The following is a 26,016-nucleotide window of genomic DNA, read 5'->3' on the forward strand; positions in this document are numbered from 1 at the left end:
GATTTGTACTATATGTCTCTCAGCTGGAGGCCATAGCATATAGAGCGTTAATAGATCAATGGCTACAAATACATAACGGTATTGGGTTCAATATTTAGCTAAAGGGATCGATAAAGGATTTACATAACAATGATAATTTCTAAATGATAAGTGTATCTTTCGTTCCAATAATTTCACCAACTCAAACATTAAAGGATTTCGTACATGCTAGAAAATTGATATTTTGTTACGTTGTTTGAACAAAAGTGACATTTCCTTTTAACTGTTGTTCTCGTCAATATGTCTTAAGCATGGTTTAAAACACATTGGTAAACATGGGGATGGATTTTTTTCGAACAATCAGCAAATCCTGTTGTGAGAATAGTTTTAATAGCTGAGATCTATTTGCTGGAATAAGTATTATTGGATTTATCAAGCAAACATATATTCATAATTTAGGATGTTTTCCACAACTCTCCATGTCAGACAGACATGGATCTGGTTACGTCCTATTTCTGTAAATTTATTTGACACATATGCATGATCGTACAGAACTTCTCAGTATATTAACCATATGTACAAAATCCTTTAAACAATAACACAGATTAAAATAATTTAATGTTTTATATGTTTGAAATTACCTTGTCATGACAAGAATGGAAAAAGGGCGTCATACATTGTGCACATGAAGCATCGACCGACAAAGACAAGAGTTCTGTTCCACCTGTTTATGTCTTTTTAACATACACAAACATATAGCGGTTTACTTTTACATTGGATTTATGAAAATGTGTCATGGTATGAAAACATCATAATTGGTGCTTCCATTAATATCCTCGAGATCCTGGTCAGTCTTGCCGTCTACAATGGTATAGAAATCTGTAAACAAACTTTGGTATTACAGTATAACGAAGATTGTTTTAACAAATGTTTTTATAGATATATTGTATCTAAGTTGTCGAACGTCAAATCAAATAGAAGCGATGAAATCCTTTTCACACCAATAAGAAATCTCTGCCACACGTAGATTCAACCACAAAATATCATGAGCACGTGCTTATGAATTACTATGAAACAGATTATCGCGGAAAGGTGAGCGTATCCTCTTCGTCATAAATACTTTCCAAGGCTGGGCAATTAATCGCTAAAAGAAAGCACACTAGAACATGTGTTACAACGAAAAACAGGAAATTGCCTCGGACATAAATTTGGTCACTGATGTTCAAATTTGAAAATGTCCACAGTATGTCTACCATAATGGTGTTTTATCTTTATTGAAAATCTGGATGTTGTAACCTGTACAGTAGTTGTATATGGACTAGAGGGGCATTAAAATCTTGGTTAAAAGGTAAGCTCGGTGGAACTAAAAATTGTGAAATGTAAACACCACAGGTTGAAACTGTAGGAATATTGCTGGAAACAAATGACCTCAAGTAGCATAGGCGGATCCAGAGGAGGGGGGAAGGGGGTATCTCCCTCTCCTCACACACACACTCACACTCACACACACACACACACACACACACACACACTCTCTCTCTCTCTCTCTCTCTCTCTCTCTCTCTCTCTCTCTCTCTCTCTCTCTCTCTCTCTCTCTCTCTCTCTCTCTCTCACACACACACACACACACCTTCTCAAAAAGCTGTATCCGCCCCTGAGTAAACTGTTGGGAACTTGATGTCATACAGTCTTGTGGAGAGTATTTTGTCCCTCTGAATCATTACCCATGGATCAAAATTTGAAACGGACCATGCAGTCTCCTAAGCTTCTAGTTCGGGTTGAGGATTCAGCGAAAGGGATGGTCATTGGCCAATCATTATATCATCGATACACCTGAAGCTTAACTTCAACTTCTTGGCCAAATTACCTTGCTTTGACTTTGCCAATGAGAACAGAAATTCTATCAAACAAAACCTGATTGTGCAACATAATTGGAGGCAATGTATTATTCTCTTAACTCCAAGTTTAGATACCCCTGTACGTATATCAGTGTACCTTCTCCTGGTATCTCATGCTGATTACTTACGAACCAGAGACGGTTGATTAAAATATTTACTTCCTTGAAACCGAATCTTGCCCTTGAAATAAGCTGAAGTTCCAGTGTGTTCTTATAACGAAACAAGACATCATACGAGTCCGTAATGGAAGTTCGTAATCCGAACACAGGGAAACAATTGATTCTTAGGATCAAAACAAAAGTAATTGTTTATCGATATGATTAGCTGTTCTTTTCGCACTATTTCCCGGATAATCCGTACTAATGCGCTTTCACTTATAAAATGAATTCCCTTGTGTTTAATAATGTATTGTCATTTACACAATGGTACAAACGATTTTTGTGAGATTTATGTAAGAAATACCTGACGGTGAATTTGTTTTGCTTCAATGAACTCCAGAATGATGAAGAAGATATTTGCTATCTGAAAGGATGTACCAAGCAGTTCTATAATGACTGTTTGATAGCTACCAACAAGCATGTGATTATAAAACAATGACGCGAATAACTAGTGTATCTATAAGCAGATAATTCTTATAAAGATGTGAATGGTTTTGTCCGTCCTTGTTTCGGATATCCAATGACTGATAAAACATTTCTTAGCTTAAGGCAAAATTACTCACCGGTTCCATTCCTCACATAACCACCCCCACCCACTCCCTCCTCCCCCTCCCGAAACAAACACCAACACCACCCACTCCATCCCTCATTTTGTTCTTTGTTGAAACGAATATTCCATCACAAGGGATATCTATTTCAAATCACAAACTATGAAGGATCTTTTTAGTAATATAAGTTCTCATTTAATTATTGCCTTTTTAAAAAAAATAGGCTTGTTAACTGATTTGTAAATAGATACATATTTTATTATTGGTAGTTTAGATTAGTAACTGAGATTGTTAGTGGCTGTACCCTCAAAGGGGGTTGAAGTAGCGTACAATTATTGTCCTCCTGAGAGGGTATGTAAGTCCCAAAACTTTCAAAGTTAAATTTTTGCTTACCCGATTTTTAAACGTAGTATATTTGTTCCTTTAAATTTCGGCTAAACTTGTCCTACAATCGCCAGCGGCTGAAGGGATGGTGTAAATCCAACTAGGGTCCATGCAGGTAGCAAAGGCACTGTAAGTCCCCATGGTCCCTAGTATGGTGATCTACCTTCAGTTGTTGGCGATCTATAGCCCAATTTTACATTGTATTGTCCAGAAATAATTTTCTACTTTTAAGATATATGCTAGCTAGTTTTAACTCAATCTGTGATAATCTAGTGGTTTTACTGTCCTTCGTTGACAGGGTTTTATATATTATATGTATGTATTATAAATTTAGAACTAGTTTTAGTCACGATATGGCTGAAATATTGCCGATGTGACTTTAAATCTTAACTTACTCACTCTTTGTTGAAACAAAACACACGCGGATTGCAGGGTCTGTGTAAGAACCATGTTAGTTTTATTTTCTAAAGTACATCGATGAACTTCCAAGCACTATAGCAATAGAAGATATGGTATACCACTGATGAAACTAATCAAGGAATATTGTTGATATAGTTCACTAATGATTTGATGATGTTTGCAGACATTGTATATTGATAATGTGAAGTCAATATTTTATATACATATTGTAAACATAGGCTGTATCTGTTAATATAGATGGTTCCAAAGTCAGTGGTATGCCTATGGCATATGGTTTGTAGACCTAGACGATGCTGGAGTGCTTTATATATATTGAGGTATAACCTTGACTTTTTGGGCAGAAAAGGTTTATGTATATACATAGGCAACCGGCCTTCACAACCTCTGATTTAAAACACTGTAAATATTTCAGGGGGAAATACAATTAACGAAATGATTTAAATTATGAACACTACATTTTGTAATTTTCATTAAAGCTTGAACCCAAAACTATTCAATCCTGGATTATGGTGCGTACCCTCGTATATCTACACCTACCAGTGGATTATGGTCCACATGTATATCTACACCTATCAGTGGATTATGGTCTACATGTATATCTACACCTATCAGTGGATTATGGTCCACATGTATATCTACACCTACCAGTGGATTATGGTTCACATGTATATCTACACCTACCAGTGGATTATGGTCCACATGTATATCTACACCTATCAGTGGATTATGGTCCACATGTATATCTATCTACACCTATCAGTGGATTATGGTCCACATGTATATCTACACCTACCAGTGGATTATGGTTCACATGTATATCTACACCTACCAGTGGATTATGGTCCACATGTATATCTACACCTACCAGTGGATTATGGTCTACATGTATATCTACACCTATCAGTGGATTATGGTCCACATGTATATCTACACCTACCAGTGGATTATGGTCCACATGTATATCTACACCTACCAGTGGATTACACATGTATATCTACACCTACCAGTGGATTATGGTCTACATGTATATCTACACCTACCAGTGGATTATGGTCCACATGTATATCTACACCTACCAGTGGATTATGGTCCACATGTATATCTACACCTACCAGTGGATTATGGTCCACATGTATATCTACACCTACCAGTGGATTATGGTCCACATGTATATCTACATGTATATCTACACCTACCAGTGGATTATGGTCCACATGTATATCTACCTATCAGTGGATTTATGGTCTACACACATTATGGTCCACATGTATATCTACACCTACCAGTGGATTATGGTCCACATGTATATCTACACCTACCAGTGGATTATGGTGCATTATGCATTATGGTCCACATGTATATCTACACCTACCAGTGGATTATGGTCCACATGTATATCTACACCTACCAGTGGATTATGGTCCACATGTATATCTACACCTACCAGTGCATTATGGTCCACATGTATATCTACACCTACCAGTGCATTATGGTCCACATGTATATCTACACCTACCAGTGGATTATCGTCCGTCACATGTATTATACACCTACCAGTGGATTATGGTCCACATGTATATCTACACCTACCAGTGGATTAGTGGATTATGGTCCACATGTATATCTACACCTACCAGTGGATTATGGTACACACATGTATATCTACACCTACCAGTGGATTATGGTCCACATGTATATCTACACCTACCAGTGGATTATGGTCACATGTATATCTACACCTACCAGTGGATTATGTATATCTACACCTACCAGTGGATTATGGTCACATGTATATCTACACCTACCAGTGGCATTATGGTGGTCCACATGTATATCTACACCTACCAGTGCATTATGGTCCACATGTATATCTACACCTACCAGTGGATTATGGTCCACATGTATATGTCTACACCTACCAGTGGATTATGGTCCACATGTATATCTACACCTACCAGTGCATTATGGTCCACATGTATATCTACACCTACCCTACCAGTGCATTATGGTCCACATGTATATCTACACCTACCAGTGCATTATGGATTATGGTCCACATGTATATCTACACCTACCAGTGGATTATGGTCCACATGGTCTACACCTACCGGTGGATTATGGTCCACATGTATATCTACACCTACCAGTGGCATTATGGTCCACATGTATATCTACACCCCAGTGGATTAGTGCATTATGGTACACCTACATGTCCACATGTATATCTACACCTACCAGTGGATTATGGTCCACATGTATATCTACACCTACCAGTGGATTATGGTCCACATGTATATCTACACCTACCAGTGCATTATGGTCCACATGTATATCTACACCTACCAGTGGATTTTGGTCCATATCACATGTATATCTACACCTACCAGTGCATTATGGTCCACATGTATATCTACACCTACCAGTGGATTATGGTCCACATGTATATCTACACCTACCAGTGGATTATGGTCCACATGTATATCTACACCTACCAGTGGATTATGGTCCACATGTATATCTATCTACCTATCAGTGGATTATGGTCCACATGTATATCTACACCTACCAGTGCATTATGGTCCACATGTATATCTACACCTACCAGTGCATTATGGTCCACATTTATATCTACACCTACTAGTGCATTATGGTCCACATGTATATCTACACCTACCAGTGCATTATGGTCCACATGTATATCTACACCTACCAGTGCATTATGGTCCACATGTATATCTACACCTACCAGTGCATTATGGTCCACATGTATATCTACACCTACCAGTGCATTATGGTCCACATGTATATCTACACCTACCAGTGCATTATGGTCCACATGTATATCTACACCTACCAGTGCATTATGGTCCACATGTATATCTACACCTACCAGTGCATTATGGTCCACATGTATATCTACACCTACCAGTGCATTATTATGTATATCTACACTACCAGTGGCATTATGGTCCACATGTATATCTACACCTATCAGTGCATTATGGTCTACATGTATATCTACACCTACCAGTGCATTATGGTCCACATGTATATCTACACCTACCAGTGCATTATGGTCCACATGTATATCTACACCTACCAGTGCATTATGGTCCACATGTATATCTACACCTACCAGTGCATTATGGTCCACATGTATATCTACACCTACCAGTGCATTATGGTCCACATGTATATCTACACCTACCAGTGCATTATGGTCCACATTTATATCTACACCTACTAGTGCATTATGGTCTACATGTATATCTACACCTACCAGTGCATTATGGTCCACATGTATATCTACACCTACCAGTGCATTATGGTCCACATGTATATCTACACCTACCAGTGCATTATGGTCCACATTTATATCTACACCTACTAGTGCATTATGGTCTACATGTATATCTACACCTACCAGTGCATTATGGTCCACATGTATATCTACACCTACCAGTGGATTTTGGTCCATATCACACATGTATATCTACACCTTCCAGTGGATTTTGGTCCATATCACATGTATATCTACACCTATCACTAGATTACGGTCCGTATCCTTGTATCCTTGTATCTACACCTACCAGCGGATTTAATAGCATCGGATTATCTTAACAAGATTACCACAGAATATGCATGCTTGTAAACACTGTTGAGTTACATTTGACAGACGTATGTTACTGTAAGGTGTCTTAATTGGGTTGTGTGAAATACGTTGTTTGTGCATGTAAAGGACAAGACGTTTGGGATGTTCATATTTTTCTATTGTAGCATCTAAACCTTTCTTCAACCAAAATTATATCTAAATTGCATCAAAATACTTTCATTACGTCGAAGTCCGTCAGAGTTTAGAAGGGATGGCAAAAATTCAAACGTACAGTTGGTCTCAAGTTAGAAATACTAAGTCTTCATTAATGTTTGTTAATAATTTGAAGATTGTCTTATGATGAATGTCTTGTGTTGCTTAGCTGTCCAAAACCTGTGAGTTTACGGTTAGCCTATATACCAGAGAATTATTATATTTAGAATCAACGAAGGTTTGTTATGTATCGTATACGATCAAATCATACTATTTTCTGAATATATCTCTGCATATTGATAGAATGTGCAGGCTGAGATAACTGATAATGATAACCTTCTTGTTTAACTCCACACTCAGCAATATTCCATCTATATGGCAGCGGTCTGTAAATAATCGAGTCTGGACCAGATAATCCAGTGATCAACAGCATGAGCATCGATCTACGCATGTGTCAGCCAAGTCAGCGAGCCTGACAACCCGATCCCGTTAGTCGCCTCTTACGACAAGCATTGGTTACTGAAGACCAATTCTGTCTGTCGAATACAATCTGTCTGTCTGCGTGTCTGTCTGTCTAAAACCCATTCTACTGTATCTGCAAGCGCTATGAGTGTATTTGATACACGGAATACATGTGAATATTTTCTACAAGTCTGTGATTCCTTTCATAGTCCAAAACGTCGGTTTCCAATAGAATGTCTAAGAATACCCATTATCATTTTACAATCTTAGAACTGTATAGATTTTCCCATTTACAGACACAACATTGAATTGATGAGAAGTTGCATATTTCCATATATATTAATGCGAAAAGATGCGATGAAGATTCAAATAAATGGAATTAATTAATCATTTCCCCAGCGTACAGCATTCAGCATATTCATGCATGATTCATCACACAATCACTGCTTGAAGTTGAAACACAAACGACCCGCATGCATACCGAAAATGTCATTACATCCACGATGCGAGACTTGAAATGTGATCAATTCAGGAATAATATCAATAATGATATCTCATAGACTCTTTGTTATTTCAGCTACACTCTGAGAAACGACTAAGAGCTTTGACGCCGACAGCCGACCACGTTAATCCGAACCGGTGAAAATCATCCCTGCGACAACGCTCCACAATGACTGCGCTAAACCCTGATCGCTTCGCTGATGCTGTTTAGTCACGAGGTGTCTGTACTTAACGACAAGAAGTGGTCATTGTTGTCGACGTGTAAATTACCCCCGTAGGCAGATCGCCAACTATGACGGTGTATAAACAAAGGTCGTTCACCATCTAACGTATTAATCCCAAAGATGGTCTCATTCACACAACACTATCGGCACGATCAACAGAGGACTGTGGAAACCTAAGTGATTGACGTTACTGTGTTACCGCATGTACGGCTACCCTTAAAGCACAGAATGTGATAATGAGATTGAAAGTGTGATATACTTGGTATGTTGTAATAGTGGGATTTGCTGTTGTATGCCAGTGTCGTGATAGATGTTATCAATGCCGCAATTGATTGTACTACGTCGTCATACGAGTTTCGTTTCGTATTAGTCGGATGCCGAATTTTATCAAAACCTTTTGTCGGTGATCAGAATAAGAATTAAAACAATCAGAGTGTTTGTTTAGTGATGTATTTGTAAGAATATAGGTTTTAGGATGAGAAAATAATTAGAAATCTCCTTTTTGTCCTTTGGCATTATATATTTAAACAATCTTTAAATTCCACATTTTAGGAGTAGCTGTGAATCTAGTATTTTGTATGAAGCCCAATTCTGGTGTCCCCAGCCGTGATATTGCTGGAATATTGCTAAAAGCGGCGTAAAACTATACTCACTCACCCGCTGTAAGTATTTGAAAAAACAATAATTGTATTGGATAATATAGAATTGGTTTCAGCAGAAATAAGCAACATAATTATAAACCCCGACGTTAATACGAAAAAGTTTAAGAATATATGATATTTTTGGGAGGATCGTAAACCAGTACATCATGATAGAAAAACCTGAGGCTTGCATGTGAATGACTGTACTCTTCATATAGTATCACCTGTTCCCAGACACGCAGAGCGCATGCACTGGAATAGAAACAAGTGAAGCGGTAAATCCAATACCTAATTGGCTAGTGGGACTTGTGATTATCGCTATACAAGTACCACGTGATCAGTAGTAACAGGGTAACACATTTAGGATACTTACTGACCGACAAGGGCCGGGCTGACCACGCTAATGGATGTACTCAATACATGCAGGAAATACTCCGAGGGCCGAATATTGTGACATCAGCGTATTCGTCTGTTACAACAGCTGATCATCATGGGATATTTCAGTCAACGAATGGATGTCGATGAAACTGTTTTGTTCTTCAAGTAAGTTTTGTACTGGATGAATACGGGATCTTGTTGAACAGACTTTACTGCAGCTTAATATTTGTGAATCCAGATCGAATTTCGTCGGGACTTTTAAACTCGGAGCAGATCGTTTAGATGAAATCAACTGCGATTTTACACAGGAATCACAAATGGCTTTGGTGATTTCAGATGGTCGGTGGCTAGGTGCCTGATTCTGAGGGTGTGGGTTCGTGGGTTCGAATTCCAGATGGGACTCAATCCAACAAAAGTAATAGAATCTGTACTTACTGAGATAATGTAATCCAAAAGAAAAAACACACGTTTTAATTCCATCAGCAACTACTTTGAGAAATAATTCTCATTTTGTCCCGAACCAGCAACTTCATACGATGAAAAAAGTGAACTGGAGATTTAATTGAATTTAAAATTGAACATAGTTTAAAACGACGTTAATGCAGCTTTCGTAAGAGCTACAGAATCAAGAACTTAAAAGAGTTTATCAGATATTATATGTACCATTAATGGGACTTTTTAGAGTTTTTAGATGGAAAACATAATAAAATAACTCTTCGATATTTTAAGCTTTGAAATACAAGAGCATGTTCGGCCTTTTCCTTTAATTCATATATATATATTCCATTAATGCATCAATATCTTTGTCTCATGTAACATATGACTACTTAATAGACAATAAGAGTTTCTTGCAATTAAATAAAACAAATCAGCCCGGGCGTCTTTCAACTACTCAAACAAATGTCAATAATGACAAACAGTTATATGGAAATTGAAAGCAGATGTTCTATTGGTTGAAAATAATGGATGTTCTGAGATGACCCCCGGGTCAATGGCAGTGATGCTGTATTGATCTCACTTGTCACAGAACAAATGGTAGGTGGGTCTCTAGCATAGTTTTCTAACTTGCAAATGGCTCATACCTAATGCCTTACTGAGTTGGGGAATCTGATTAGATAGGGTTCTCTAGGAATAGGTTTGTCGGAATTCGCTTAGGGCTACCGTCCGGACCGGCTGTGGTGTACTGGGATATATTGGACAATGTCCAGTCAGTGTGTCTAAAAATATACCCGATAATGGATATGTCGTACAACTGTGGAGACATTATCAAATGTCATTGAACAATATCAGTGTGTCCAGTCAGTCACGAAGACAGTGGACATGGGAGACTACTACAACTGCTACATCGGAGACTACTACAACGATAGATATCATTTTTAGTTATATTTCATCCATGTCATTCTAAATGGCTCAGATTCTTGTACTTTTGGTATCTGTCGCCATGGTACCGTCAGTGTTCCCAAACGTCATTAACCTTGGAATCCTAGTGCCAATAACGGGTCCAAAGAGAATGGGACCCGAAATTTACACCGCCGTCAACATCTCCATCGACCGCATCAACTACGACGCCAACTTCACCGCACTACGAGAGAAGAACATCACCTTCTCGTTCATCGTGGAGGACACAACCTGCGATGTTGGACATGGGCTTTTTGAGTTCGTGGAAATGGTTACCCACAGGACCATTGCCTTCGAGAACACCCATGCTTTTATAGGTACGTACCATTGATATACATTCTCATCATTTAGGGCCTAGCGGTTAAAGCGTTCGCTCGTCACGCCGAAGACCGGTGTTTGATTCCCCACGTGTGTACAATGTGTGAAGCCCGTTTCTGGTGTCCACTGCGGTAATATTGCTGGATTATTGCTAAACGTAGTCTTAAACTAAACTCACTCACTCAACAATTAGAAAATTCAGAGGCACGTTGAGGGCCAGTCTTCGAAGTTGCTGATATGAAACATACCAGGGACCATGGGTTACAATTCAGGTTCATTTTGCCCGACACACTATCCGCACAGGTTAAGACCCGTATCCCTTCACCTGTTCACCACGTAAATCAAACCGATTAAAATATTACTACAACAGAGTCCCAAGCGGATAAAACTCGGGTGAAAACTTCGGTGAAAATCCGGGTTAGAATTGGTCTTCAGTTGCTTATCGTAAGAAACGACTAACGGGATCGGGTGGTCAGACTCGCTGACTTGGTTGATACATGTTATCGTATCCCAATTGCGTAGATCGATGTTCATGACGATGATCACTGGATTTTCTTGTCCATAGTCGATTATTTACAGACCGCGACCACATATACTACCCATCAAAGGTTTAAACTCACTTAAAGCACTCACTGTTTGTTATGTATATATATGTGGTTACATCGAAGATGAATTTCTCCACTAACTTGGGGGGAACCAACTGCATACCTAATGCAGATGAATTGCATGAGGATTATGCAATTCATTGCTGAAAAGCATGTGCAAATATCATGCATATGAACAGCTGCGTTTTGGTTTTGATAAGTTTTGTAAAGTTTTGTTAAGAATTCGCCATTTTTACTGAGTTTCTTCATTTATTGAACTCACGACAATAATCTTCCAACGTTACGAATGTGTTTTACAATACATCAGTTCATGTGTAAACAGTACCTTTAAACAGTATGGAATATTTTGCACGATCTAGTTGACTGAAGTAACTGGCTAAATTTACACTAGTGAGTCTAAACTTTTGATGGGTAGTATATAGAGAATACTACACGAGGTCTCATTACATACGAATTATACGAAACGAGTGTCCTTCCTATGGTATCTGACCGAGCGAAAGCGAGGTCAGATAACATAGGAAGGTCACGAGTTTCGTATAATTCGTATGTAATGAGACCGAGTGTGGTATTTTATTTATTACCCACGTCTTACATGCATTTAAATTGACAAAATAGCGTATTTTTGTTATGTTTTTGGTTTCAAACCGAAACCGGTTTCATAAAGAGGTTGCGGAAGAGTTTTGTACTGTAGTACAATATTTTGCATGACGTCACACTAATGACGTCACTGCCATGGTAACCGACGTCACGATGCATGTCTGTTGTAATCGCCTCGTACAGCCTCCTACAGTAAACTACTCCGTTGCACCTCGTTTCTTGGTTTCCAGTTGCTTCATTCGGCTAACATCACTGGTGGAAACATTGCGTTTATGTTTTTCGACGGATATAATGTCTCAGTTCGACTCACAATTAAACAGCGACACGGCAACGTTCGCAATGTTTACATTCCCACAATGCATTTAAGTTGTAGAATGAATGAATTCACGTGTTTGTTATGAATGAAAAAAATAGTTACGTCAGAATGTGACCTAATTGAGAGGTCATCGGTTATCCAATCAAATCGTTAGAATTTCAGGTCAAGTCGTTACGACACAGGTCAACGCGATATGACACTCGTGTGACGTACGGGATTAATATGCAATTACCCATACGTTGACCACGTGGGTAATAAATGTAGAATATGGCTGAGTGGGGCGTTAAACAACAAACAAACCAAACCCAAGGGGATAAAGTGAGTGAGTGAGTTTAGTTTTACGCCGCCTTTAGCAATAGTCCAGCAATACCACGGCAGGGGCGCCAGATATGGGCTTCACGCATTGTACCCATGTGGGGAATCGAACCCGGGTCTTTGCTTTAACCAGTAGGCTACCCCCACCGCCACCTAATTGGATATAACTAAAAGAGAAATTTAGTGAGTATCCCTTTAAGCAGCTTTCATCAATATTTTCCCCACAATATATGCTCACTGGGCACCAGAAATGACCCACACATGTTATTACCATGTAGGAAATGGAACCAGTAGGCCTAATATTTATGGGATACAAAGTGGAACGAGACTGGGTGTCATTCGATGCTCATGCGGTCAACCTCTTGTTCCCCGTCATGACATCTTGAAATGTAATTATATTTAACCGATAACGTTATCTTTGTAATCTATGATAGCAGTGTTATTATTTACGTTAAAACAGAATATTGAAGCTGTTGATTGACCCTAACACATTCCAAAGACCCGGGTTCGATTTCCCACATGGATACAAAGTGACGCACATTTCTGGTGTCCCCCGCCGTGATATTGCTGGAATATTGCAAAAAGCGGCATAAAACCCAACTTACTCACCGACAAAGAACAGCTGAAATATCGTTCCATATCACTGACTATTGGCTTTCTGTCGCCCTATATAGAATTGATTCATTTGGTAATAGTATAGCCCGAAGATATATCAATGTCAAAGTAGATATTTATGGTAACCATTAGAAACCAAGACAAGGATGATGCGGCTGGTCTGCTGAAATGACATAAGGTTGCATGCCAAGACTCATTAGGTATCTGGGGAAATGTGGTGGTTGAATTAAATTCGTTTGATAGCCGCATATGAGTGTTAATTGATTATGGGAAGCTGTATGCGTGGGATTTCCGGTCTGCTTTTATCTGACACGCCATCATGTAACTAAAAAAGGTTACTCTGTGGCCAACACTGTATGATCACTGTTACTCAGTAATATTCCAGCTATATGGCGGTGGTCTGTAAATAATCGAGTCTGGATCAGAAAATCTAGTGATCAACATCGTGAGCATCGATCTACGCAATTGTGTCAACCAGTGGCCGTATGCACATGTTGGGCGTAGCTAACGTCAGGCGTAACACACTACGTCGGGCTTAGCAGCGCCCTCCTCTTACACGTCATGCACAACGTCGGTTAAGCCTAGACGTTACTACGCCCGGCTTAACGGATTTACGTCAAGGCGCGGTGTGCTATTTTTAGATTTTCGAACGTTTTTAAACCACCGGTAAAAGGCGCGAAACAACTTCGCGGTACATCCCTTGCAACCGTAATCATGGAAAGCCAAAGAAAACCGAGAAAATCCAACTTTACCGATGGATCCTGATGGAGAAATAACATGGACTTTCAAAATGGGCTTCACCATAAATGTCGCCATATTTGACACATTACGAAATCACGATTCACAACGTTATTTGGTGTATGTTTTCAAATGTTCAAATCGGATAATTACTACTCAGATGTATTGAATTTCAAAAATAGCATATTAATTATCACTGATATCAGGTTTTCATGAAATAGTGTTTACAAAATCACGTTTCGCGGAGGACGGTAATGAGACGCCAATTTCATCACGTGTATATCACATTTACCTGCGACAAATGCATCACTGAATTCCCCATACATTTTAGAATCATATTACTAATGGTCTTTGTCACCAATATCAACTGTCTGGATAAAATGAAACGAAAGATATTGAGTATCAAAAGTCCAAACGAACGCTGTGCTCGAAAGGCTGCGCTTGTAAAGAAAGAAAAATTCCGATTTTATACTACGTAGCATTTTCTGAAATTTTCCGACATGCAACCGTCTATTCATTGCTTGCAATGGCTCAATAGCTTTAGAATATGCATGGAAAGAGTATCGTAGCAAGAAACGGGAAATTAAAAAAAAGAAGCAATGCAATCATTTGATATTTCATAAGAAATTGTCGAAGTGTCCGTGCAGCGTGACGCCATGACTGCCCCAGAACGACAAAGGTTTTTATCAGCATTTCTGGCTTCTTCTCTTACTTACAACGAAGCGATAAAACATATAACAATACACATATAGTCAGAATCATTCTGATTACTTACATCTCATATTTATGTACAAACGATCCCTGAATCAAGGGAAGGGTCCTCGCAAAATCCTGTGTACCCTTGTCAGCGTGGCCGCCATTTTATAAGTAATCGGTCGGTGGTAGTGATGTCATACGTCAACATTGTTGTACATGTTAGACAATTTCTTTGAGGTGAAGGTCGGTTGAACAAGTGTAAACACAATCGCCCTAGCCTTCCGATTACACTTTCAGTATTATGATGTATACTTTGCGTATCGTTCAGATATTTTTCATCAAACTATTTTCAGTATACATTTAGCCTTGTTCAATACCATATTATACCTGGATATAGGGTAGGCGTTTTTAATTCTTTGAAAGTTTTTGATTGTTTGAATAATATTTACATAAGAAATTGGCACACGTAGCCATAACTGCAAAATATTTGGGTGTTGTGAAATATTATTTTTCATTTACGTTAAATTGATGCCAAACAGGTGCGCGTGTTGCTCACAATAAAAATACGCAGTCAAACCGTCTAATTGTTGATATATTCAGGACACTATTTAATTGGTAAAATCATTCATTTTATGTTTGGTCTAAAGAGTGTTAAATTCAGACATAGAAGCCGAGACCTTTCATACAATTAATGGAATTTAGGTAAGATATATACTAATCAGCAAACCAATGTCGTCTTTTTCCGACGTCGCAAAATGCATATAACAAGCCATGACGTCAACTAAAATGTTGTATTATTATCAGTAATTTCATTACATTTGAAGATATGGCTAGTACTCCGTTAATAACTCAGTTATGCCCCCTTATCTTTTATACGTGTATGACCTCTCTGTCGTCAGTTGACGTCATAGAAGAAAATCCATTTTTGACACTTATTGCGAGTCATTTTTAATGTTGAGCGTCTAACGTTATGCATTAGCACATAAACCCAATTCATATACACTTATGTCGTTCAGATATCAGGCTGTATTTTCTTCGCTCACACTTTCTGTAAAGATGCCAAATTAAAAAAATCGTAGCAGAGTGCTTTTATCGGTGCACGACAAAAAGCGGAGAAATTGACAGTTTCTTAACGCGTAACAAAATTTTAGACAACATTTAGCAATGTCTATTTCTCAAACCGCCGAGGTAGTCGCACTTATATTTATACCAACGGATATGAAATGAAATATTCTACATTTCTGTGTAATTTTATAGCCGTACGCAGATCCAGGACCACGCGAGCGCAATATTCTCGCACAACGTTCACTTTTAAAAACTTTTGAAAATGTGCGCCTGATAAAAAACTCGGCATCCTGTGCCGCCATTACAAGGCTACGCCTGGCTTACGCCTGCTGGGTAGGTGGCGTAAATATAGAGCGCTACGACTGGCGTAACTTTAACTACATCTACTATGTGCATACCGGTTAACGTTACGTCCGGGCGCACATTTTACTTACGCCCGGAATAGAATTTACGCCCGACATATGCATACGGCCACAGGACACCAAGCCTTACCACCCGATCCCGTTAGTCGCCTCTTACTACAAGCATGGGTTACTGAAGATCAATTCTAACCCGGATCTTCACGGGTTCGTGTCATACTGATTTCAGTGGACCACTGATCAAGTTTCACAACCATTTGCCTTTTACGACTAATGGAATCTATTTCGCCAGATATTTGAGACTGAGTATTTTCTGGTGTTTACGTTTCATATGTACATGCCAGTTAGTTTTAATCGACAAGCCATGAGCTTCAAGTGTCGATTACTTCACATGGTATCCCCGTGTGCCATTTATAACCAGTATACGTCTCTGGAACCAATAATGGTTGATGACCCGGCACTTACAACGATGACTGTGTTACTAAACCTTATGGTTAGATGTGAACCATTGCTCACAAAGAAACAACAACTAACGACCGGTACCTAATATTAAATATTTAACGCCGGGTTTTATGTATCGTTTTATTTAGCTTGGTATCGATTTACCACGAAAGACATATATGGATCTACTGATTTGTAGACCAGTGACAATTCTTCTAATGACAATTCGGAGTGCGGTCAATAAAGACGTGATGATCCGAGTCAGAATTGGCCTGCAGTATCCTACACTGGTGAGAATCGATGAATGGTATTGGTGGTCAGAATCGTTGAGTTGGTTGATGTATGTCATCGTATCCCAGTTGAGTTGATCGATACTTATGATGTCAATCACCAGATTTAGACGTCTCATCCAGGCTCGACCATTCAGAGCTGGAATATTGCTGTGTGCGGCGTTAAGCAACAACCTAACAAATACAATTAGCGATGCAATCATAAGAAATCGAGTTATTCGTATTTCGTGACATGCGGAGTGAACATCGTTGAGTAATCTACCGGAACTGTAATTACAACGTCTTAAACGACATATTGGGGTGAGGAAGTGCAACGTCGCGGCTTTTCGATTGGTAAAGATGTTTAGTATCAAATGATTGTTTGCTTGGATTCCAAGCAAGAGGCCGTGATTGGAGATCGAAAATGTTGATGGTAAAAAAAGCCTTATTCACGGTTCAGTGAACAGTTTCAACCTTTAGCGTAATACATCATGTCGTCAATGATGTAAGTGACTTGAGGAACATGGTTACCTGACCGCCGTAGCTAACTGAAGTGATTCATGTCAAATGCCGTTTTAATGTATCACAACATCAGATATAGCTTCAGACAGACAGATATTGTTGTCCTCAATAACCTGGCGACACACGTGTTCCAGTTGACTAAAACTAATCTTGGAAATGGAAGAAAATTACATAATGACCAAGCGATTCATGTAATTATTACTTTGAAGGCAAATGCGACGGGAAAACATGCACAATATTATATTACGAAGTCAAACGGTGTGGTAATAGCGGTTACCGGAAGCCTCTGTCAACTGAAACCTATTTACGCTTAGAGAATATCGTATTTGTACTATTGTAAGTGCGTAGAAATGTTACTGCTACGATTAAAGGTACAGGAGCAATAGTCTAATAAATATAGTAATTTATATGAATAATACGGTTTCCATTGAGTAAATATTCATATGGTGGTCATGTGGTTAAATTCTTTGCTTTTCGCCCCTTCTGCCATTTCGGTTTCCCTGTCCTGTTACACCCTTCTGTGATAGTCCTGGAATATGTTAACACAAAGTAACTCGTAGTCACTACTGGGAATTCCCGTATTTAGGCCCCGGGCTTAAATACGGGAAATCACTGTTCTAGTGATAAAAATATTTTAACCATATTTAAGCCCAGGGCTTAAGTTCGAAAATGCGCAATATGTTGATAAAATAAAAGAATCGGGGTTATTTTAAAACTCTTTTATCAGGAAACTGGTCTATAAATTTAAAATTGAATGACCACATGGTTCAGTTTAACTGCATGCACATCATAGGGGTTAAGATGATCAATTTCTGTCACTAATAACTGCCATGTAACCGGTGTCTAAAATGTTCTGTAAACGTGATAACCTCACAGAGGCACCACTAAAGTTAAAAACGTCGAGGTTCGCCATGCGTTTGAAAAGGGACGTCACTCTAAACACCCAAACATTAAATCCAATTTTAAGCCCATGAGCTTAAATACGAAAAATAACATATTTTAGCCAATGGGCTAAATTTCGCGTGGGCCTAAATATGGGAACAATTGGTAACAATTATCACTGCTGTTGCTTGCTATGGCGGCAAGAGCGATAAGAGATGATTTTGTTTGTCTTCGTGACTAATTAAACACTTGCACATTTACTTGAAACTGTACCTGTGAAAATCCGGGTTAGAATATTGATCTTCAGTAACCCATGCTTGTTGTAAGAGGCGACTAACGGGTTGTGGCCGTCAGGCTCACTGACTTGGAAGACACATGTCATCGGTTCCCAACTGCGTAGATCGATGCTCATGATGTTGATCACTGGGCTTTCTTGTCCAGAGTCGATTATTTACAGACCGCCGCCAGATAGCTGGAATATTGCTGAGTGCGGTATTAAACAACAAACAAACAAACAAACCAGACCGAGGCTCTACCCACAATGCCTTTCTACATATTTGAAGAGACATTTAGCTGACCTTTGAGACGTTTATCCGCAGACTTTGCAACCAGTACAATTTACCTGGAAATTTCACTGTACCCGTCTAACCTAGCATCAATTAAATTGGCAGTACATTCGGTTCCCAGATATGAATCCCAGATGTAAATCACAGTTGCGACATCCTAGTTTAGAAATGCAAGCAGATTCGGAACGATACCTTTTCAGAATGCGTGATCATATAGAATCAATACCCGCCATTAACAGAGAAACGATATTTGTATAGAATCGGGGATTCAGTCAGGTGCATGTTTTCCTTGGAAATTGCATTTGCGTCAAGATGTCGGAAAGCTAGCGGCAATGTGATACCCCACGTGTATAATTATATCCGGTTGATTTGATGGATACTCGCTGAAATTCCCGATACCCTGGTTAGGGCGTATTGAATTTCCGATATCTCCGAGACACCACGGGCGGTGGGGTAGCCTAGTGTTCGCTATTCACGCCAAAGGCCCGGGTTCGATTCCCCACATGGGTACAATATGTGAAGCCCATTTCTGGTGTCCCCCGCCGTGATATTGCGGGAATATTGCTAAAAGCGGCGTAAAACTAAACTCACTCACTCACTCACTCCGAGCCATCACTATCCAGTAACACTTCTCTATCAGGAGATGGGGTAGTCCTGAGGTTAAGGTGTTCGCTCGTCACGCCACAAATCCAGGTTTGACTGGCACGATCGATGCTATGATCGAAGTATTTTCATGGTTTCCTCCACTTATATATTGCTGGAATATTTATGCAAATGGCCGGAAAAAACATACTCCATAAGTCACAACCTAACGAATTCCTGAAACCAGAGCTATCTTACACTATTTCAACTCACTCACTCACTCACGAAAACTCAATCACCCAAACTCTCTCAACTAAACTCACTCACTCACGAATGTGTCGTAGCTATGATGCTGGAACCCAGCATTTATGCATTCCATTTTTATATATTTCAAAGTTTGCATTCAAGAAAACCAGACTTCCTTAAAACTTAAAAGGTCGCTGTAATCTATACCCATGTGATCTGTTTTTTCATGTGTTTTAAGTGCTTCATAAACATAAACGAAATATATTCTGTCAGTTCGTGATTGATTATACGTTCAAATAACTGAAATGCATGTTTACTTGGCATCATCTTGGTGTCATGTTTTCAAAGCTTTGATAAGATCAAGAAGAACTTGGGTAGGAGTCAAAGTGAAATAACGTTTATGTGGCTTAATGGTATGGTGAGTTGTCAGTCATGTTAGAATCTATTTGCAAAGTGCATGATAGCGGTATAGTGACACAACATATACATAATGTATTATAAATATGTTGCCTATGTGTTGAGTGGGAGAGTGTGGTTTATACGCCGCTTTTAGCATTGTTCCAGTAAAATCACAGCGGGAGACACAAGAAATGGGCTTCACACATTGTACCCATGTAGTGAACCGAACCAGGTCTTCGCCATAATGAGAGAAGGCTTTAACCACTAGGCTACCCACCGCCCTTATTGGGTTGAGAACAGGGGACGCCTTGAATGATAAACTATATCTGTTAAGCGATGAAGTGGCTCCCATGCACCGACGTTGTTCTTGCTGATGATCATTTTTTTATCAGGCCAAATGGTTCCCCTACATATATATACAATGCGCAACTGACAACAAAATTTGTTCATATGGATTTTGCGCCAGTTCGTATAAATCCACTAGTATTACGTCTATGAAAACCGAGGGGCGGTGGGGTAGCCTAGTGGTTAAAGCGTTCGCTCGTCACGCCGAAGACCCGGGTTCGATTCCCCACATGGGCACAATGTGTGAAGCCCATTTGTGGTGTCCCCCGCCGTGATATTGGTGGAATATTGCTAAAAACGGCGTAAAACCATACTCACTCACTCACTCACTATGAAAACCGAGAAAGGGATTCACACACTCTATTTTAAAATTCTAACCTATGTCTTCGGCGAACCGAGGAAGTGCGTCAACAACTTGGCCCTCCATATATCTACATCAATGCTTCACAAACTGACATAATATGGCTGTTATATTGCTCTTTGTCTTATACAGCAAATCACTGGTCCTTCCGTTATTCGAGACTGTCCTCCACGTCCAGTGAACGTGTAAACCTTGTAATCAGTTTGTCGTCGTCGTCGTCGTTGTTGTTAGTGGTGGTGGTTGCAAAGACAATCAAGTGATTAGGAGCATGAACATCCACGCAATATAATAGCGACAACATGCATCTCAAAACATCTGGCTAGTCACCGAGCATGGATTCTCGAAGACCATACCATTGAAGATACGGTATACAATTTGTTTCCAGCAACCCATGCTTCTCACAAGATGCATGCCATTGTATCCCAGTTGCGTAGATCGATGATTGACTCCAATCACTGGATTGACTTGTTTTATTTACAATCCGACATCATATAGAATTAACTGGGATATTGCTGAGTGCTGCTTTATTCAGCAAACAAACAAAATGCTGGATACAGGGATCTTCACGAGGTCCTTGTGATCAGTAAAAGTGCAAACCTTAAGCATGACATCTATTTAAAAAAGCATGTTTGTCCACAGGGCCTTCTTGTAATGACGTGTGTCTGTCTACGGGCCGGCTGGCCGGGAAGTGGGGAATCCCCCTTGTCAGTTTCGGCTGTGAGAGTGACGTGCTGTCAAATAAGGAACACTATCCAACCTTCCTCAGGACCACGGGCACGTATACAGGCATGTCGACGTTCCTGTTGGAGACGATGCTCCATTTCAGTTGGTCAAGACTGACCCTGGTCAGCGGCCAGGAGAGCGTCTGGGTGGAGGCAGTAGCCGAATTCGAGGTAGGTATGAACCTTTGTTATCGAATCATTAATAATCATGAATACACATTTATATAATAACATCCAGACCTACATATAAATACTCACGCCGTTCTATTATTGATACTCCGGTTAATGGCTCAAACACACTCAAACTGCAATCTCAGCTTCCTTAGAAATATACAACCTACGATAAGGTTGGGTGTAGAAGGTCTTGCACTCAAACTGTCATGTCATCTCGATATGATGCACTGAGGCCTATTTTGACGTGATGCCACACATGGTATATAACCAGTGATTTCTTGTGGGATCAGTGAAGATCCGGATTAGGAACCCATGCTTGTCGTATGATCCGACTAACTATCGACTGGTCAGGCGTGCCGACTTGTTTGTCAGACGCCATCGTGTCTAAATTGTGCATATTGTATTATCGCAATCTGGATTTTCTTGAATGAATTTAATTGATGACAGACCGTTAAACAACCTCAAACAGTGTCAGGTAGGACTGAGGAACCAGAAGGTTACCACAGGGTCAAGTATATCACATAGGGTCTGCTTATGCGTTACAACCGCTTCCCAGCACCAGTAACATATACACGTGTTAAACTCTTGCTGCGAATCAGGGTTGAATAACTCACTTCTGTCCTCTGTCAACTAAAACGTGGATTGGTTGTCTGTTTTGTGATCTGTCTGATATATGTGTCACCTTACACCACAGATACTTCTTCGTATAACAACATCTCGACTTTCGAGTCGAGTATTGCTCGCAATGGTGTCAGGGGCTGGATGGTTTCAGCATGTGTATGTTGTCGGCTGCATGGGTCGACTTTGTTTATTTGTTTGTTGTTTAACGCCGCACTCAGCAATATTCCAGCTATATGACGACAATCTGTCAATAATCGAGTGTTGTCCTGACAACCCAATCATTAACAACATGAGCATCGACCTTTGTAATCAGGACACGATGACATGTGCCAAGTCAGCGAGTCTGACCACCCGATCCCGCTAGTCTCCTCTTACGACAAGCATGAGTTCAATTCTAATCAGGATCGTCACGGGTATGTTACGTTCTTTAGTCCCCCATAAACCTTTCGTATCTTTAAGAGATTTTGAGAAGGCAGGCAGAGGCGCAGAATCTTTTTCCCTGTTGAATCAATTGTTTCTCTCCCGGATGGTCCCGGCGTGTCTTAACCGTGTTGTAAAATATTTGGACTGACTGACTGACTGAGTTTGGTATTACGCCGCTTTTAGCAATATTCCAGCAACATCACGGCGGGGGACACCAGAAATGGGCTTCTCACATTATATCCATGTGGGGATTCGAACCCGGGTCTTCGGCGTTACGAGCCAACGCTTTAACCATTAGGCTACCCCACCGCCCCTAAAATATTTGGAAACATTGATAACACCAGTTATATCTGATGTCATGGCTCTCATCACCCAATAGGCACACGTTATGTCCATGTAAACTAACATCTTCCCATAGCCTTGCCAAACGCAAACAGAAGCAAATTATTTGTGTCTCGACAATTACGTCGAAACATGCACACCTACGTCAACAGTGGTGAAAAAACCCAACTTTCCGTGATTTGTTTTCAATTGTCATTTTCGTATTACCAACAGAACATCCGGGTCTTAATTCTGATCTGGGAACCGGCAATAAACCGTGGTCAGTCTGCACGGAGATTCCACCAAAGCAGTTGACCGTAAATGGGATCCATATTCCTGATTCTTTTGCACTTATGTCGTTCCAACAATTTACGAATGCGTAATTGGCGAATAAATCCGCAGAAGCGTTTACCTGGCTTTCTCTCCACGTAAAAGAGAACCACGGTAGAAATTGCTTCCGCAATCAAATATGGCGCTAGTATTAGGCTGTGATGCGTCCTGTACAAATTGAACGGTTGTTTAATCAGTCGTTACAGGGAAGGCAGAATGAAAGCAAAGGTATATATTACAATGAAGTTATTAGCCAGGTAAAGACAATGTGATTAATACTAAGTGCTGGACCGGTCGCTTCTGTAACCCGACATTTCAGTGATGGATGACAGCGCAACACGACACACACCATCGGTCCGCCAATACACCAAGAGCCTACAACAATGAACACGTATTGATAAATGCCTAAGTAAACACCTATTGGGACTATTTCTGACCATCATCAATCATAAATTGTTTCCAGGGTACCACTGACTATGACGCGTGTACAGATGAACTATCTGTCTAAAAGATAAAGAAGGGTCATGAAGACTTGTACCGTGTGTGTCAATTTTCGGTACTGTTTGACCAGCTGACTGTACAATTATCTATGTAACGGGATCTGATATTTGGTTTCCTCTTGAAGGTGCTTAATATTTATAGGTGATTAATGACGGTAATTCAAGAGCTTTTCAAAACAAATATGGCAATCAAACCACGACCAAATCCTCGAGAATCTGATGCAGTAAACTACGGTTGTAACGAACTCAAAGGAACTACTGATTTCCGTTCATTATACGCATGTATAGAATTAATAGAACAAATGGTGCGAACAAACCCAGTTCGTGTCCGTGAGTTTGTTGTACACGTGTTCGTTATTTCCGTAGTTTACTTATATGATTTACCCGTTTTGCTTTATAGGTGCGAGTTACACATTACACTTATTTACACATTACACTTATTTTACTGAAAACAACGCTTACGATAGAGCTATCAAATTGGTGCTAGTAAAATATGATAACAACGCAACAAAATTCCATAGGTACCTCCTTAAACCGATAACTTCCCTTTTAGGGATGATTTTAGAGGGAACCCTTTTTTGTCCAAGGTGTTTTCTGAGTCTTGTTCCGGTCTGTTTCATCTGATTGTTGGTTACGGTGGTTCATTGTAAACATTAGTCTGTGATTCTTCTTACTTTCTACAATGGAACATTTTGGTGTTCACTTATGTACAGTGTTAGCTTGAATTTAACAGAAAATGCGTAATTTATTTTATCATAATCAGGATGAGGCAAAGGAAAACTATCAGCAGCTGAAAGCTAAAAGTGCATGTGTACTGAATACTATAACTGAAATCAACATTAATAATATATGCTAAAAACTATTCCATAATCACGTGAGATTATAATCAGGATGAGGCAAAGGAAAACTATCAGCAGCTGAAAGCTAAAAGTGCATGTGTACTGAATACTATAACTGAAATCAACATTAATAATATATGCTAAAAACTATTCCATAATCACGTGAGATCGCTGCTAAAAGCAGAGGCTATTCTGCCCGGCTATAGCAGGGGCATGTGCTTTATTATTACTCTCAAATTGTGACAATGCCAGGTGTTCGCAAAGATTATGAGCGTATCAAGCTCTATCGGTGGCAATCGTTACAAACACACGCAAGTGCAAGTCAATTGTCCGACTGAAAGCCAAACTCTGGAACGTATTGTAGCAGTTGTATTGGAAATCATTTTGGGCACTGATGCTTCACATTTGGAATGTCCTCCACATGCCTATCATAAAAATGTTAATGTGCTTTTGTACACCTCTAGAAGTATCTGAAATAAGAATAATGTCTGTCGATAATAGAAGTAACTATTGTGTGATACCTCGGTGAAAATGGTCTAAAAATAATAAAGGACTAAGTACGCATCCCTGACGGAAACTGCAAGTACTGTTGAATGAATATACAACCAACCTATCAATAAAATAGTATGAATAAACAGCAAGCGTGTACTTCACTAGTATGGAGCCACAGTGTGAGAAGCACTACAGAGACATAAATTTGAAGAAAGCTTAATTTCTCTGCAAATCAATTGCTTAAACCGAGATATGGACTCTACATTTCTAACGACATCGGGATGGGGTGTTGTGAAATGGGGATTACATAGCGTTCACGATTATTGCCCTCATACAGTGTAGTTGCCCCTGGTCGTGCAGGTTATATCGTGCTAGCCCACTGAGAGCCGACTAGTCTTTGTTTTACCTCCTTTGTTCAGAGCGCCAAGCACCGTAACAATTCGACAAGTACTAGAATCTGTACTTTACTGAGAAAGTGTAATCCCAAATATAACATGTGTTAAAGCAAATTAAACATAACATAACACGACCACCACGAACCTAGATCAGGCGTTACAATTT

General features: G+C 39.6%; 1 protein-coding gene across 1 annotated transcript in view; it reads left to right on the forward strand.

Moving 5' to 3' along the window:
- Nucleotides 1-26,016, forward strand: part of LOC124259615 (atrial natriuretic peptide receptor 1-like) — a 77,414-nt gene that overhangs the window by 8,852 nt on the left and 42,546 nt on the right. The window contains 2 exon segments of the mRNA XM_046693784.1: nt 8,232-11,113; nt 21,673-21,926. Coding sequence (XP_046549740.1) covers nt 10,804-11,113; nt 21,673-21,926 — 564 coding nt within the window. The 5' untranslated portion in view covers nt 8,232-10,803.

This window comes from Haliotis rubra, unplaced genomic scaffold, assembly GCF_003918875.1.
Source record: "Haliotis rubra isolate DU_JTF1 unplaced genomic scaffold, ASM391887v1 Scf73, whole genome shotgun sequence".
In the NCBI taxonomy this organism is placed as follows: Eukaryota; Metazoa; Mollusca; class Gastropoda; order Lepetellida; family Haliotidae; genus Haliotis; species Haliotis rubra.